The sequence below is a fragment of the Zootoca vivipara genome, chromosome 1, assembly GCF_965207765.1.
Source record: "Zootoca vivipara chromosome 1, rZooViv2.hap1.1, whole genome shotgun sequence".
Lineage (NCBI taxonomy): Eukaryota > Metazoa > Chordata > Lepidosauria > Squamata > Lacertidae > Zootoca > Zootoca vivipara.
The window spans coordinates 47,765,543-47,783,652 of NC_142582.1; the positions used below are offsets into that span (position 1 = coordinate 47,765,543).

The following is an 18,110-nucleotide window of genomic DNA, read 5'->3' on the forward strand; positions in this document are numbered from 1 at the left end:
TGTTTCCCTGTATTGTTTGTTTTTATGGAAGTGTTTTGTTCACTGTTGATTTCCGGCCCATTGCACAGAAATGAACAATGCCGTTTGGAAGTTAAACAGAACCACAGTGTCAAACATAAGAACAACATCTACTCCAGGATGGAAAAATATAAATAAATAAAAAATGTTTTAACTATGATTACCTCCAAGATACTCTCCATCACTATGAAACAGGAAATAAAGTGACATTAGGGTCAAGATGTCAATGGTGGGCAACACATTCTGAAGTCCATAGTAAGAAAAGTGGTTCACAATATACATTCAAGAGAGCAAAGCAAAAAATGTAGTGAAGGTAGTTTGTAAGCCCATAGACATCTTGTTTTCCAGCATCTGGCTTTATCAGCAAAGAGCATAAGTGAAGATCTCTCACGTGTCTTCAATTATGAATGGTCCCATTATCACTTTTTGGAGCTTCTCTGGACTGCTTAAGAAAGACAAACAAACCAATCCTTCCTGAAGCACTGTGGGCCATAGTAGGTAGGGAAGTAACAGAAGAGTGAGTCACTGAAGGGTTCCTTAACAGGTTGCTGATGTTTGTTCTCGTCAAAGATTGAATTAAATGCAGCTGCTCTACACCAAGGCAATCTGTTAATTACATTTTCCAGAAATGCAGTAACCTACTAGCTGTGTACTTTATGGTTATAAATCTGGTCTATCAGTGAAGGATAGTACACATCTGAATTGATCAAAAGGCATCATTGGTGTACAGGTGAACTTCAAAAGCGGCATGGATGTTCAAATAAATGAGTATTTCCTTACTAACAAGACAGTTCATAAATACAAAACTGATAGATATCCGCTGTTTAACAGTGTTTGCAAAGGGTGATGCAAACTTCCTAATTGTCACAACAGCAGTCAATTGTGAAAAAAAGATGCACTGTTATCAGGGAAGACAAGGATTCCATTCATTTTTTTGCTACTACACTACTATTGATGGTTCCACATCACCCTAGAGGAAAATGAAGACTCCCAAGAACCAGCCAAAGATACTAAACATTTAAAGATGTGCAGTAACTTGGCTTTGAAACTACCCCTTCAAAGTATTACACTCTGGCAGGATAACATTTTGCCAATTTTCTTTTTTATTTGGCAAAATAAATATATAAAATGCAATTCATTAAAAGCAGCTAACATGAGCTTTCCCCTTATAACTCTAATGGTTTTTCTTCCCCCCCTTGGGTTCTGGTAATTGGAGTGATAATGAAGCATCCACATTTCAGTTCTTCATCTACTACCTCTCCAAAGTTCAGCTCCTTTCTGGAGAAAAAAATGTTTCTGGACAACTTCTCTAAGCACTAGAATTAAGTCAATATGGCAGCTATGGCACATACCAGCCTGAAGGCTTGCAAATCAAGCAGTGTAAGACAAGCAGTGCTAGTTCAGAAAAATAAACTATCTTGTAACACATGCAAACAAAATGAAGCTTTGCCATTGTTTTCTCCATGTGTACAAGATGAAGGCATTTCCCTTTCTGAACCTCTGAACTTTTAAAGTATAGTACAGGCTAAAGATGCCAACCTAGCAGTTCAAAAGCACATCAAAGTGCAAGTAGATAAATAAGTACCGCTCCAGTGGGATAAATAAGTACCGCTCCAGTGGGAAGGTAAACTGCGTTTCCGTGTGCTGCTCTGGTTCGCTGGCCAGTCATGCTGGCCACATGACCCGGAAGCTGTCTGTGGACAAACGCCAGCTCCCTCGGCCTATAGAGTGAGATGAGCACCGCAACCCCAGAGTCGTCCACAACTGGACCTAACGGTCAGGAGTTCCTTTACCTTTTTCACCTAAAGATGTTTTCAAGTGGCAGTTAGTACCCATGCTGCCTACTCCCACTGAAGGTAAAATACTGTACAACTTTGAACATAGATACAAACCACCAGTTTATTGTGCACCAACATCTCTCAGCTCTGGGAGCTGTGCCAAAGACTCTTATGGCAGAAGTGAGTAATCAATGCATGGCAACCAGAAAGGCTGTGATGATAGCAAGCTACAGAACTGTAATTCACTTCAGCATCTTATTAATGCAGCATATGTACGTGATTTAGTGAGCGGAGCTTAGAGTGCAAATTGCAAAAGCAGAGGTCATGAGAGATGCATTTACCCTTTTACATCAAAGCTAGCAGCAGCAGATGTTGACAGTTGTTTGGTTCTGGGAAGACTTTCTTCAGAGGAATCATAAGAAGAAAACTAAGGCACAGTTTGTTACCCCAGTGAGGCTGTGATCCTCAAGATCAGGCATCCCTAAACTGCGGCCCTCCAGGTTTTTGGCCTACAACTCCCATGATCCCTAGCTAACAGGACCAGTGGTCGGGGATGATGGGAATTGTAGTCCAAAAATCTGGAGGGCCGAAGTTTGGGGATGCCTGCTCAAGATTGCAATCAATTACTGAAAGGCAGCATTTATCCACTGACAGGCATGGAAGGGGGCTAACCCCATTTCTTTGTTTTACAGCTTTGACAAAGCTTTTCCTGAAAGTATCTTCTTGAGTGCTTTGGCATTATCTCCATCTGGTGCAGGTGGCCATCTATTATGATCTGTGGGAAAGGATACGATAAAGACAGTTACCTTCAAAAGCTAGCCATTGCTTCATCTCACCTTAACCCAGCTAGATCTCGATGAGCAGCTCTCTTAAAGAAAGAAAACTTCCTTTAAGTGTAAAGCACTCTTTCCCAACCTGGTGCCCTTCCATTGTTTTGGGCTACAATTTCCATCAGTCCCCACCAGCGTGGCTAATGATAATTATAGTCCAAAATATATAGTGATACCAGGTTGGGGAAGACTGGGCTAAAGGAAATGCTCTCCAAACACCCTTTTATCCAATTCTTTCCAAAAACTATCATGTTATATATTTACAGTGATCCAAATGACAGCATTGTCTTTCCAACATGTATAAGGAAGAGATTCTAGAAGAAAAAGCTACGGACCACGCATAGTTTATTTTCATTTCGGCTGAAAAAAATCTTTCAAACACCAAAAAGGCAAATTATATTTCTACAGATCTTTAGTCAGCCTTGGATTCAGTACATGAAGATCTGGGAAAAACTAGATGTGACATTGATAAGTAAAAGGTTGTTTGTCAAAATAATGGCCACCTCATAATCTCTATGGCAGCAGTGTCTCACACTGAATGTAACTGACCTACAGTATAGAAAGGACTCTATGAACTGAGAACAGAGACATTGTATGTACCCTTGTTGTCTACAGTATTAAAATCCTTCAAAAAATTTATAAAAAGGTAGCTTCTTGTTGTTTGTAAGACAGCTATATGACAATTCAATAACTAAGATTGGGGTAATCCCAAGAGTGTGTTTTACCAATCCCATTCCAATGTCATGAGAGTTAAGGCAGCCATGGGTTAATACTAGAACCTTTAAGTTAAGGTTGAGCATATAGTTTAGGGAAGCAAGCATTCAATGTTCACAGCACCACTTGCCCCGACTGGCTGGTATAGAAATCCTTTTATTACAGTGAGCTGTATTACTTTATAATCCCAGGCTAGACCTAAAAAGACTCACAACTAAATTATCAAGCTACTGCAAAGTTGACTAAACTATGATAAAACTAACGTGTTGATTTCCACAAAAAGAGTGTAAGAAATCTAAACAGGCCCTGGGTGGGCATGTAACTGAACAAGCAACTTGTTAAAAAGTAGTTTTTTAAAAAGCAGGGTTTTTTTTACCTGGAACTTCCCATGGGGAACTATATATGCTCTGCCCACCATCAACCTTCACAGTTTCTCCAGTGATAAAAGAGGCAGCCGGAGACAGCAGGAAACACACCAAGGGAGATACCTTATAAAGATTCGAGACATTTACTTATGTGAATTACAGGTGTTCAATGCCTGCCATGCCACAGCACTTTTCAAAAACGCAGGCAAGGCTTCATGCATTCATCACAACAAAGGCAGTAGTGCATAGATTCTGCCCTGCACATGTGCAAACTATGCATTTGTATGTCAAAATCAGGGTGCCAAAGCACACTGATAAGCACAGAGCCAGTTACCACAACAGTGCCACCAGCCCTTCATGCACCCATTGAATGCACATTTCTGAAAAGGGTTCCTGTTAGCTCTCTATCTGAAAGTAATTCTTAGATCAGAAGTCATTACTGATCAATTACAGAAGATTACTGACCAATGGTCCACAGGAATATTTAACTAAATACAAAATGTTCAAGTCAAAAAGAAAATGATATAGTATTTATGGACAGTAAAATACTAAGCATTTCAATGCTTTGCTGGCTTGGATATGTCAGCAGAACAATCTATTCTAAAAGGACTCAAAAATCACCTTCAAAATTGGCAAGGTTCTACTATAAACTGCACATTCAAAAGTTCTGCAAGTTCAACCAGCAGGCTTATAATGTGGTGTTTGCTACATACATGGATGTATGGATGGTACATACAACATAATTACTGTACAGCATAATCAGGATACCTATTTTAGGTTTATACAATTACAGGCACATAGCTTGCCCTTTAAAAAGTACTCCAATAAACTTTTTTTTTTGTATGAACATACAGTAGCACCTTGGCTTACGTTACCCTCGGGTAATGTAAATTTTGGGTTGTGAAAGCGGCAAACCCGGAAGTGTTTAGCTGCACGAGCATGCACAGAAGCGCTTTAATGAGCCACACGCATGCACAGAAGCACTCTGCCACCGTGCGCACATGCACAGAAGCGGTCCCTACAGTTGCGGAAACCTAGGGATCCAACCGGAGCTCCAGAACGTATCCTGTCTGCAACTGGAGGTACATACACACACACATATATAATTACTTATACCCCACCCATCTGGCCAGGCCTCCCCAGCCTTTCTGGGAGGCTTCCAACAGGATATTAAAACCACAATAAAGCATCAAACATTAAAAACTTCCCTAAACAGGGCTGGGCTGCCTTCAGATGTATTCTAAAATTCAGATAGTTGTTTATTTCCTTGACATCTGGTGGGAGGGAGTTCCACAGGGCGGGCGCCACTACCAATCATCTGTAAAGACCCTCAGTGCCAAAAAGGAACTTTTAGGTTGAAATACTGTAATACCTCTTCAGGAAGTCCTAATCTCTTTGCAGGGATTTTTCGGACAGAGTTTTTAAACAGTTCTTCACCATCTTTGTAATGTGCAACAGCAGTTTCTGAAAATATCACTCCCTATGAAGAAAAGGACAGACTCACTGTAAGACTCCATTAATGCTTAACACAGTAACATTGAACTCTCTACACTGAAAAGCAGGTGCTTATTCAGAGCTATGCTGTTGGGGAGGGGGGGATACAAATAAATTCCAGCTCTCATTCAAAATCTTGGCTCTTTAACTTGCTTACAATTCCCTCAATAAATAGGGCTGTGCATATGCCACAATTCCCAACACAACATTCTGTTCTTGTGTGGTGCAGGATTCACCCTGAGGAAAAAACATTATAATGGCAACTGAGGCTGATGGCCCAATCCACTGTATAATGTATTTAAATTGTTTTATTGGTATTATTGTTTGCATGACTGTTTTAAAACTTTTTTTAATCGTTTGTATTTTCTTGATTATGTATGTTTCCAATGGTCTCCTGCAGGAGGAAGGATGGGGTAGAATGATAAGTATTTTTTTAAACAAAAAACAAAAAACCAAGCACACACACCAAAAAGTATAGTTCTATTCCTTTCAACTAAATTGTTCTCTCTCCCTTTGGCTTAATGGCACTTACTATTTGAATCTTTTATAAACCACTCAATCTCTGTGAAGCGTTGCATCATGATATTTAGGCATGTACCGAAGTCGTTTTTGTTTAAGATGGCTTTCCCTGAAATGTGAACCAGTCATTCAAGGAAGATAAACAGTGTAGAAATTGTTTTATTGTTTTTGGAGCTTGCATTTTATCACATTTCTATACTGTTGTAGTTTGCTTTGGCGGCTTCAGTCTGTGAAGCAGCTTATAAATTTGCTAAATAGATGAATAAATAAAGTCTTGTCCTCCATTTCCATATCCTAAGACCCATCCAAAACCCTGGATGCTGTTTATAATAATAATAATAATAATAATAATAATAATAATAATAATAATAATTTATTTATACCCCGCCCATCTGGCTGGGTTTCCCCAGCCACTCTGGGCGGCTTCCAACAGAAAAATAAAATACAGTAGTCTATTAAACATTAAAAGCCTCCCTAAACTGTTAGTAGCTTTAACTACAAAAATCCTTAATAGACTCCAATAATTATGACCCACTGTGCAGCTAGCATGTGATGGTAGGGAAATGTCTTATTCTGTCTCAGCTAAACCAAACTAAATGATCATTTAACAAATTAGTCTGTACTAATTTGACTCTTCCCTTACGGGCACCGAAGCTGGTCTGGTCACATGTTTCTGTCACCTACCGGGGAAACAGAGTTAATTCTGACTCCGCTGTGGGCCCACTCGATGGCTAGGCTTTTGGTCAGGTTATCGACTGCGGCTCTTGCTGCACCACTGTGTCTGTGAGGGAAGGAAATTTTAAAAGGGCAATATTATCTTCCATCAATAAATAGAAAGGGGGAAGGGGCAGCTCCATGAAGACTGGATGCTTTGAAGTAACTATAGCGACACCTAGCAAGCCTAACTAGGTTCACTCGTGAGAAGCATCCAAAAAATCCAAAACAAATCTCAGTAGAACAGGGCAGTCAAGTTAGCAATATCTGACATTCTAGAAGCTTAATTGCAAACTCAGTGCTAACACAAATAGTGAACAAAGGCTGGCTGAAGGCCTGCAGTAAAAAAAAAAAAAATTCAATATTTTGTGTTTGTCCAATTATTCCAGCCCAACGAAAAGCTCACAATAATGTTAACAGCATTCTGTATGACTCATCAAATTATAAACAAGAAGTTATAAAAGTATAGGCATTGACTGAGAAAAAAGCATGGCTTACAGAAGACTGAGACTTCTGAGGTGCAAGGATGTTAATAAAATTGTACTTTGCACCTCAAGACGTCTCAGTCTTCTGTAGGAACGTTGCAGAAACAACTTCCAGTTGTTGACAATATGTGAGGATTATAAGCACGGGCAATTTAGTCCCAAATTGCTCAAAGACTTCTGTTAAAATGGAATCTCAAGGAATGTGCATGTTAAATATTGGGAATCAGCTGTTCTATCTCGTTTTACCATTCAAATGCACACGGCTACTCAGAAGGACGGCAGTTTAGGTGAAAGCAAGGGGACTGTGTATCGTAATGAAAAAGAAACGTTGTATACTGATAGCAGACTTACGACATGCCAGGAAACCCTTTCCACACATCAGCCACGATGTTGACAATAGCACCTCCGTGATCCTGCATCCAAGCATTGTACACTGGGTAGACACAGAAGAATGGTTGTGAACACTTTTATATTGCCAGGAAAATGGTGTGCAAAGATTACAGTAAACACATGAGTGGAATGAAATCTGTCTCAAGTCTTATTTCCATAGGCTTAGAAAACTTGACAAAACCAGTTGCTATCAACAGGGCCGTATGTTGCTTAGATGTGGAAGCAGCAATGACAATAAAACCCAAATATACACCCGAGAACCACAAGTGAATGCACATCTTATAACTCTATTGATACTTATCTGTATAACACAAACCCACAGCTCAGGGGACAGCGCATCTGTTGCATGAAGGTTTCAGGTTCAAACCTTGGCATTTCCAGAAAAGGCCGGGAAAGTCTCCTTTGTGAAATCCTGGAAAGTCACTGCGAGTCATTGTGCAGGCAAGACTGCACTAGCTGCACCAGGTCTGGCTCAGTGTGAGGCAGCTTCCTTTGTTTCTAAAGGATACCTGCCCATCTTGCTACCAATTCGTCTACTACTGCCTAAGAAAATGGCTCCAACTAGTTAGGCCTGATGACCCAGGCACAATGTTTCTAGGCAAAGTATGGAGAACTAGAACAAACTGACAGTGCTTTTGGAGAATCCAGTGTTTGCTCCAGCCCCCACCTCCTTCCCTTCTAGAAAAAACTGCTCTGGAGCCTTAAGGAAGATCCTGCTGCCTCACCCGTCACCCACTAATTCTTAGTGCCAAAAACAGTAAAGGTAAAGGCAAAGCGACCCCTGACCATTAGGTCCAGTCGCAGACAACTCTGGGGTTGCGGCGCTCATCTCGCTTTACTGGCTGCGGGAGCCAGCTTCCGGGTCATGTGGCCAGCATGACTAAGCCGCAGTGCACGGAAACACCGTTTACCTTCCCGCTGGAGCGCTACCTATTTATCTACTTGCACTTTGATGTGCTTTCAAACTGATGGGTTAGCAGGAGCAGGGACCGAGCAACGGGAACTCACCCCGTCGCAGGGATTCGAACAGCGGACCTTCTGATCGGCAAGCCCTAGGCTCTGTGGTTTAGACTACAGCGCCACCCGCATCCCATGCCAAAAACAGTATCAGCGTTCAAATGTAAATCTATCATCTAGTCACTAGGTATCTGCAGACATGGGGAAAAATAGTCAAGGAATCTCCTTGCTTCTTCCACCTCTAGTTGTAAATTAGTCAGGGGGAGAAACTGCTTGTCAGGTCTCACGGTTTGACCTGGGGTGTCAGATTTCAGCCTTCTTCCCAGGGTTTGAAGGGGGAAACTAGATGACTCTCGGGTCCCTTCCAACTCTAAGATTCTACGAAAACAGAATTTCAGACTGAAGACCAAAAATCAAGGCAGCAGGCTATTGTATCATTGGCTCAAGAGGCTTCATCCTGCCCCCAACCTCTCCTCCTTGCATCTCAGGGTCTGAGCTTCAACAAACCTGGCAACCCAACTTCAACCAAACCTAGTTAACAGTGACAACTTAGCCTGGAGTCCTTTAATAACCTGCTGAGCCCAGGAAGAATCCCAAAGTTCTCTGAATTTCTAATTATAATGCTTCTGGGGACAGCAGAGGAAGAACATGCCATGCCAATGCTAAACAGACTGAGCTGCTATACGAGGAAAACATCTTCTGGTGGCTTAGTTACTTATTTCCGGTGTACACCAAGTGCTCACCTGCTTTACAGCAGTAGAAGGTCCCAGTTAAGTTGGTTTCAATCACAGCATGCCAGCCTTTTGAACTAATTGCTTCTGCTGGGCTAGGAAACTGGCCTCCCCCATTGTTGACCAGGAAATCTATCCTCCCATGAAGGTCCAATGTTGATTTCACCAGTGCCTCTACCTACCAATAGTAAAAGAAGTTGAGTTGCTAAGTCTGCACACAGTAGCCTTTGAGTGTTAGTCATTTCCACATTCATTATTCAAGCTTGCCCAGAATAAAAACAATTGATTATTTTGTAGTGGTTTCTTTTTGTATTTCGTATATGTTGTATGTTCTCGAAGCTATGAACATGAGTTTGACCAAACTGCGGGAGGCAGTGGAAGACAGGAGTGCCTGGCATGCTATGGTCCATGGGGTCACGAAGAGTCGGACACGACTAAACAACTAAACAACAACATATGTTGTATATTTCTCTTGCAAAAAGGTTAGGGGCTGATAAAACAGTGTGAACACTAAAGAAATCACAACATTGCAGCCAGAGGTCTAATGTCCACTGGAACTTCCTAAAAATAGACATTTAAATCTAGATTATAGAATGTCTCAGAGTACTTTATGATCCTACAAAATTTAACATATAGTAACAGCTGACTGACACGAGCATCTTATCAAACACAACATGAAATGATATTCCTAACAATGGCATGCATAATATTGCAAAGAATGAAAAAGAGCTTTTCTGCAATAAAGGATATTAGAATAGTTATTTTATATCTAATCCTGGAAGTAGTAAACATGCATCCTCAAATGTACCTAAACCTTAGTTAGATAGATAAAGTAGAGACTTTATGGTGCAGTGGTAGCACTGGTAGAATGAACAAGCAGCCTTTAATATTCTATTTAAGTCATGTGTGAAACAGACTTTTGCCAGCAGACAGGTCTTGCTAGTTCCCAATGTCATCAAGGGAGTACAACCAATCTGTTGTATTTTATGAATGAAAACAGCAGCATGCAAATTATTAATGCATTCCTATAGAATGGAAGCAAGGCCCACTTGGCACAGATAGAAGAGAGAAGCTCAGAGAGAAGCTGGGCGAGCATTTCTGAGATTTGAGACCACCCTTGCTCAACTTGGTGCCCTGCAGATGTTTTAGACTAAAACTCCCATCAGAAGATGAAACTAAAGCCCAGAAGGTGAAACTAAAGTCCAGTGGTAAGTAAGAAAGCATGCAGGTGGGGGCTGACTGATGGCAGGTGGTAGGGTGCAATTTGCTCTAATGGACCAACTTCCACCAGTATGAAGCATGTTGCTCTCTTCCCTTTCCAGCTGCATTAAAAAGTTCTTTTTGGGGCAGACTTGAAAAAGTGGTTTCATTCTCCTCTTAATCCAACAGCGCCAGTTTTCTTTCCACCTGCGTCCTGAGTTTCAAACTCACCTCTGACCTTCAGAGCATTTGGCAAAAGCTCTTAAAAACCGAGGATTAAAAATAAGGCTGCTTTCTTGCCTTAATGCAAACATACATTTGTGCTTTAAAGAAGAATGCATTGCAACACAGAAGTTATTCTTACTATCCAATCAGTTTGTGTCTCTCCTTTCTGCTATCTGTGCCAATGGTCTTCACAAGGATCCAAGGGGTCTGGATCCCTGCCAAGCAAAATATGGAAAAAAAAATGCTATTCCAGCAGCATCCTCAGCTACCCAAATCAAGTACTGTACTGTAATGGCAACATTCTGCTGAAGTGGCGGTCACAGTCTATACAGCCCTGTCAAAGAAAAGCGATATGCCATTCTTGAATATTTAGCAAGGCATGTACAGCAGGTACAATTCTTTCAGCATAGATTTTGTGCAGAATCAGACCAGCACCCTTGCAAAAATGCAAGAAAAAAATCCTTACATTTTTGTAAGATGAAGTTTTATAAATGCGTAATATTTGTTTATAATGATGCCTAGGTAAAGGTAAAGGGACCCCTGACCATTAGGTCCAGTCATGACCGACTCTGGGGTTGCGCGCACATCTCACATTATTGGCCGAGGGAGCCGGCGTATAGCTTCCAGGTCATGTGGCCAGCATGACAAAGCCGCTTCTGGCAAACCAGAGCAGCACATGGAAACGCCGTTTACCTTCCCGCTGTAGCGGTTCCTATTTATCTACTTGCATTTTGATGTGCTTTCGAACTGCTAGGTTGGCAGGAGCTGGGACCAAGCAACGGGAGCTCACCCCGTCACAGGGATTCGAACCGCCGACCTTCTGGTCAGCAAGCCCTAGGCTCAGTGGTTTAACCACAGCGCCACCTGGGTCCCATAATGATGCCTAATACTAGGCAATTTGCAGAACAAACCCTTGTCCAACAGCTAAGGGCTGCTTCAGGTGTTACATCATAGGTATAAATTCATACCTGTGCACTCCTTTTAAAAAGAGGCGTGCAATCTGGGAATCTGGATACAAAGATTAACAGCTGAATTAGCTCAAGTTGACAAGAAACTGTGTGTGACTCTTCTAGAAAAACAAGAGCCATATATTACTAAAAGGTTTCATTTTAGTATAACATTTGAGGCAATGATAATCATGGAAACACATCCTACAGAATATATCACAGGGTGGTGACCCCAAAACTGTCTTTTTCTATAATCATCTCTGTACTGTGGAATTCCCTACCCTCTGCCATATGTGAAGCATTATCCATCAGATGTTTCAGATTACTTATAAATGCAAATATTTTGCCTGTGATGGGATCCTGATATTACATAATTCCTTCTTTTATCATACTGTTCTACTGATTTTGTTGTATGTTTTATGATACCATTTCAATTTTTTTAGGTTGTAATTTTGTATACAGCTTTGATATTTTTAGACATTAAGGAGATCAGGAAGAACCTTATATAATTCTAAAAATGGCATGTTTTACTTATATTAAAAGAGGCTTAAGGGGGCAGCAGGGAAGGGCTTAGAGCAGGCATCCCCAAAGTGCGGCCCTCCAGATGTTTTGGCCTACAACTCCCATGATCCCTAGCTAAGAGGACCAGTGGTCAGGGATGATGGGAATTGTAGTCCAAAACATCTGGAGAGCCAAAGTTTGGGGGTGCCTGGGTTAGAGTGTAAGAGTGTGTTCAGGAGTTTGTTTTACGAAGGGAGATAAATAGGCTGCATATTAGCACATAACACATTCCAGGTACATGGAGAAGCCAGAGAAAAATCAGTATAAGTGAGTAACAGAGCAAATATCAGTGCCCTGTTAAGAACAACAATTAACTCTAGTTGGAAAATGAGGAATCAAGAAATACAAAAGGGCAAGTCCACAAAGTAGCACATAAAAAAAGTAGATCACTCAACAGAATATTTATGGAGACAACCCTCAAGCACTAGACAAGAATGCAGCAACTCATACACAGGATTTGATATTTACAGTAATTATGATTAGCTACAGCTGAATGCATTTCCCAGCACCAGTCTGGATAGGCAACAAATTACAAAACCCTGATTTAACAATGCATTTAGAAGAAAATCCAGCCTATTCAGGGAACATGCCACAAGAAACCTTTAAATCCACACACTCTCCGGCGGCAGAGTCCAATCACGTTATACTGCAAAGCCATTCATAGCCACCGAATGAGAATTACAGATAAAAGGCTGGGCTGTTTACAGAGTATTAAGAAATTATGCAAGCACTGCATGCTCAATATGGAGAGCCATATTAATGGTTAAGACCCTTCAGTAAATGTTGGACTATGAAATCATGAGCAGTGTAATCCTTCACAAGAGCACTCAGAAGGAAGCCTCACTGAGCTCAATGGGAGTCACTCCTGTGTAAGTTTGTTTAGGCTTGCAGCCTAAATTGCTTTGTTTAAGAAGAAAAATCGCCCAGAGAATATCACTCAACCTTCCCCCATTAGCAAAAAAGGAATATTTCAGAGAGCATCATGGGCTGCAGTCCTGCACCCTTCGACACCTTTCTTCCATTGGGAATAAAGAACTACTACGAGATTCAGAAGTCAAACTTATGAATGCAAGAGAGCTCCCTTCCACTCGGAACGGAAGCTATTGTTTCAGGGTTTTTGGAGACTTGTAACAATGTCGATAACCAGACTTTGTACACTGCTGAAGCAGCACCCTCTTCAAAAGGAATTGTTATTAAACTGAAGCAATTTACACCGCATGAATGTAATAATTTATATGTAGAATTTGATGTTTTGCTATGATTAGCTATAAGATCACTAAACTAGTGAAAACATGGTGTTTTCTTTCCTTATTTCACAATTTAAGAATAATAATAATAATTTATACCCCGCCCATCTGGCTGGGTTTCCCCAGCCACCGAAGACTATCACCCTCATACCTAATAGATACAATACCTAAGTGAAAACTACTTCCAATACCAGAAGTTGGAGACAACAGGAAAGGGCTGTTACCTTCATAGCTTGTTTGCAAACTTCCCAAAAGTATCTAGCTGGCCACTATTGGAAACAGAATACTAAGCATTTGGTATTTGATCCAAGAGTTTTCTTATGAAATCTGTGGCTTCATCACTACTAGTAGGTAACATTATTTATAGATTTTGGTCCAAAGGCCTGTAGTTCCGATGACTCCTCTAAAAGCAACAAGTATGATATGGAAGGCTATTCATTTAAATAATCACAGGGAGCACATCTCATCACTGCCATCTTATCACAACCCAGATTCAATTTCCTGGTGCTGAGTGTGGGGTGGGCTGGAAAGAAAAGAGAACTGAGGTCATCTTTACACATGACAGCATTCAATGGCTTTATGTTCTTTATGTCAGGAGAGACAATCAAGCCTGGTAGGACTGGCGGCTACAGGATGTTGAACAGCTAAGAGACACAGAGGGTACAATGAAGCATCACTGTATTCTTAACAAAGGAAGCTGGCAGACTCCACAGCATTCAGGAGCCCTGTGCCAATAAGCAGAATTATTTATGAAAAAGAATGCAAGGAGGCCCCTGAGGGTAAAGATGAAGACTCTGAAACTGGCATTCAATAAGTTATTCCCTGGATGCTTTATGTGAATCTCCTTTTGCAGATCAGGGACACAGACACTCCAGAAGCCCAGTTATGAAATAAAGGTAAAGAGAAAGCAGTGGTTTAGGCAGAATGAACTAAAATAGAACCAAGGAAGGGCTATTTTTCATAGAAGGAACACTATTTGGAGATGAAGGCAGAAGACTGACAATAGATGGTTCTTCTAATATTATTATTATTATTATTGACAAAGCAGAATTTGAAAGTGATATGACACCGTTGATTAATCATAGAGCATACCTGGCTTCCTTATTCAAAATTGTTGTTGTTATTTATTGAATTTATATACCGCCCTATAGCTGGAGGTCTCAGGGCCGTTCACAGAACAAAATCAAAATATAAAACCACAAAATATATAATCAAAATAAAAACTCAATGCCTACAGCTGACTGGCCATGAATCTGCAGGACTGCAAGTCTTTCCCATCCTAACCTGGAGATGTTGGAGATTGAACATGGGATCTTTTGCATGCAAGGCACACATGCTTTACCAAGGAGCTACAGCCCTTTCCCTAAAACAGGGGTGAAAACCTGGGTCAAAGATGCAGTTTAGCACATGCACTCCACACATTCGCGTACACACACACACACACAGAGAGAGAGAGAGAGAGAGAGAGAGAGAGAGAGAGAGAGAGAGAGGAAGAGGCTGGGAGCCTCAATGGCACCCCTCTGGAGGGTTCACCCGGGGCAAAAAACCTGGCTAGCCCCCCATTAGCTATTGGCACTGCTTAAAATAGCTAGTAATTGTTTAAGCACTACCAAATTTAGGTCTCCAGCTGTTTTTCGGCTGCAATTCCCATAATCCCTGACCACTAGTCCTGCTAGCTAAGGATGATGAGAGTTGCTGTTCAAAAATCGGTGGAGACCCAAGTTTGGGAAACCCCGCAATACCATGACAAAAGAAACAAGCATCTACAACCCTACTGCCTGCAACTCTTTAAAAAAAAACCCAGAGAAAATGTCTTCCTCCAGCTTCAAAAGACAGGTTACAAACAGGAAGGGCTTTGAAAGAATTACCAGGAGAACCAGCGACCACCATCACGGATTAGAAAACCCAGAAGCATATGCAAAAAGAAAGGAAATTATGACAAACACCAAATCTTAAAAGTTTATTCATGAATGTGAGACAAATAATTCCAGATACACTTGAGGTTTCAGACAGACCCAGATATTGCATTGCAGTCTGGATTCTGAATAATTAAATGGATCATAGTGACAAAGGATAGTAGATGCACAAAAAAATGCTTTGCTCTTAGTGAAAAGGAACATTAACTTTCTTTTACAAAGCCCTTCCCTAATTATTTTTTAAAAGTAGAACCAGCAACACACCTTAACAACATAAACAACTGGGTGTTACCGCTTTCATAATCAGACCGGGTGACTCTTCTAAGCTACACGAAATAAAAAAAACTACAATGATTTAGGGAAAGCAACAAACAATTTATCTTAGTCAAAGCAACAGCCAGAGGTTACATGTTTTCCTCATAAAACAAAGTCACCAAAAATAAGTGGCCTTTCCCCTTTTTCTTCGGAATAACCCAGATGCACTGTTTAAGTCAAAGTGGCTGGCTTCTAGATCCAATCTCCAGATGCAAGCACCTACATGTGTACATTTCTCAATGCCTGCAAAATCTACATTCTTCAGAAGTCATTTCAACATTGGCAAAGGAGGCTGTTATTAGTGACGTACAACATTAAAAACAATTATGCAGCCAGATGTAAATCTTTTCCCATCGCAGAGTATTACTCTTACAACGACCTCTTCGCAAAATACTGTGAACTACCAGCTGCTTTGGGATTCATTTGAATTAAAAGCAGCATAGAAATATACTGTAATCAATTTGTGTGTGTGTGTGTGTGTGTAAAATACACTCAAAGCAAGTATTCTCCAGTGCACCAGGACACTAGTTGTCCACTCTACAGATGAGCACAAAAGTATTTTGTTTTTACCTCCTCTTCTTTGCGAATGTTGCACTGTACAGGGGTAACCTGGGCAGAAACTGTGGATGGAATTTTGGCAGCTAGCTCGTTCGCTGCAGATTTTAATCTGTCAAATTTGCGGGAGGCAATGACTACATTACAACCTGTCAAAAAAGAGGGGGGAAATGCGTTTTAAACATTAATAGTCTTGCATTCATAGGCATAGCCAGGGGGGCACGTGCCCCCCACATCAAGTAAATAAATAAAATACTTAATAAACTGACCAATTGTGTCGCAGATAACATGGTTCTGAAAAACATTCTGAATTATACCAGAATGGACGAATGATGGGCATTTTATGGACACTTCATTCGATGAGCAAATGAAGAGGTCTATCATTTGTGGCTTGGCATTCAGAATTTGGATGTACACACACCATGTGTTAATCAAAATGTGGTGTGTTTCAGTAAAACAACTTTCAATGGCAAAAAGTCACCCACCCTTAGTTTATGACTTCATTCATCTTTCAAGCCACAAACTATGTACATAATCTTCAGAAGCAGATGAGTGCCTGCTCTACTTAACACACAAGTGACATGGCCTGATTCCCTGGTGTGACCCATATAAAGCACACAAATATTGCCAGCTCTTTTTCAAACTGCTAATCACTTTCCCTACAGCTCAGTTATCCATCACCTACAAGTGCAGCTTAGAGAATCAGAGTTCACTATCTGCCTTCCTGGATTTGACATTATATATCACTGATTAACAAGAGACATTAATCCTCTAGGACAGGGGCAAAAGGGAATGATGAGCCAATGTGGTGCAGTAGTTAGAACGCTGGAATAGGACCAGGGAGACCAGGGTTCAAATCCCCACTCAGCCATGAAGTTCAATGGGTGACCTTGGGCCAGTCACTGTCTCTCAGCCTAACCTACCTCACAGGGTTGTTGTAAGGATAAAATGCAGAGGGAGAAAAGTTTGTACACCACCTTGAGCTCCTTGAATAAAAGATGGGATATAAATATAATAATTATAAATATATATAAAAACAACTAGCTTATCAAGACACAGTAGGGGTTACTCTCCCTCTGAAGAAGCAGGTACTGTACATAGCTTGGATACTGTGAATATTTATGGATCCTTTGCTGTCTCTTGAGGCTCAGATGGCCTCTGTTGCACTGAGTGCCTTCCATCAGCTTTAGTTGGTAGCCCAGCAGTGACCCTATCTGGACTAGGGTACAGGTAGGTAGCCATGTTGGTCTGGATCGAAGTAAAATAAAAAAATTCCTTCAGTAGCACCTTAAAGACCAACTAAGTTTTTATTTTGGTATGAGCTTTCGTGGACTAGGGTAGCCTAACTGCTCTAGGAACCTCTGGGGTAGATTACTGCGATGTGTTATATGCAGGAGTGCCTCTGAAGATGGTTTGAAAACTTCAGATGCTGCAAAATTTGGCAGCCTGCAACCCCCTGGCTAAGCCCCTGGGAATTCAACACACCTGTTGAATTCCTGCCAGTCCTGTTGACAACAAGGAACGAGAAGACACGGCGCAGCCCAAGTCTACCACCAACCCGCTATTTCCTCCCAAGGGGACGTGTGAATGCGTGCGCGCAGCGAGGGTACCCCGCCTGGTTCACGCCATATTTTGGGGGGAGTCCCCGGGGTCTTCCCTTTGGTTCTTTCCCCTTCGGATCGCCCCTTGCCCACCGAGCTGCAGCAGGTCGGCAGTGATGGCCTTGCCGATGCCGGTGCCCCCGCCGGTCACGATGGCCACCCGGTTGCGGAACAGCCCGGAAGCCAGAAAGCGACCCCCGTGGCCGCCACAAGACGCCGCCGCTGCCGCCGCCATCTTGGTCTCAAGAGATCCAAGGTCTCCAAAGCCACCAGCAGCCTTCGAGGGGGAGGGAGGAGGGATTCGCACCACGTGACCCATCGCCCCGCCCCCTTTCCCCCTCCTCCTGAATTAAACCACCAAAGCAAGCGCAGGCTGCAGGAGCAGCATCAATTCAAGAGTATTCTTAGCATTAGAATTGTTATATTATTGGTGCCGCTTTGCAGCCCCGACGGGGCGGGACGTCCTCATCGCAGTGCAACCCAGTGGGCTGTCAAGAGGAGCGCAGCTTCTCCTATTGCATGCGTGCGAGAAAAGGGTGGAGGGTCGC

At 41.7% G+C, this 18,110-nt stretch overlaps 1 protein-coding gene across 2 annotated transcripts; it reads right to left on the reverse strand.

The window, feature by feature from the left end:
- Positions 1-1,899: 1,899 nt before the first annotated feature.
- PECR (peroxisomal trans-2-enoyl-CoA reductase) lies at positions 1,900-17,806 on the reverse strand. 2 transcript variants are annotated; one of them, XM_035128277.3, is made up of 8 exons: positions 17,656-17,806; positions 15,977-16,110; positions 9,008-9,173; positions 7,269-7,350; positions 6,403-6,499; positions 5,078-5,185; positions 3,717-3,828; positions 1,900-2,571 (listed from the first exon to the last, which is right to left on the reverse strand). In XM_035128277.3, the coding sequence occupies exons 1-8, from the start codon at positions 17,795-17,797 to the stop codon at positions 2,483-2,485; spliced, it is 930 nt and encodes a 309-aa protein (XP_034984168.1). In that variant the 5' UTR covers positions 17,798-17,806; the 3' UTR covers positions 1,900-2,482. The 2 variants fall into 2 exon arrangements, with proteins under 2 accessions (XP_034984168.1, XP_088518761.1); XM_088662635.1 differs by lacking the exon at positions 3,717-3,828.
- Positions 17,807-18,110: the final 304 nt, after the last annotated feature.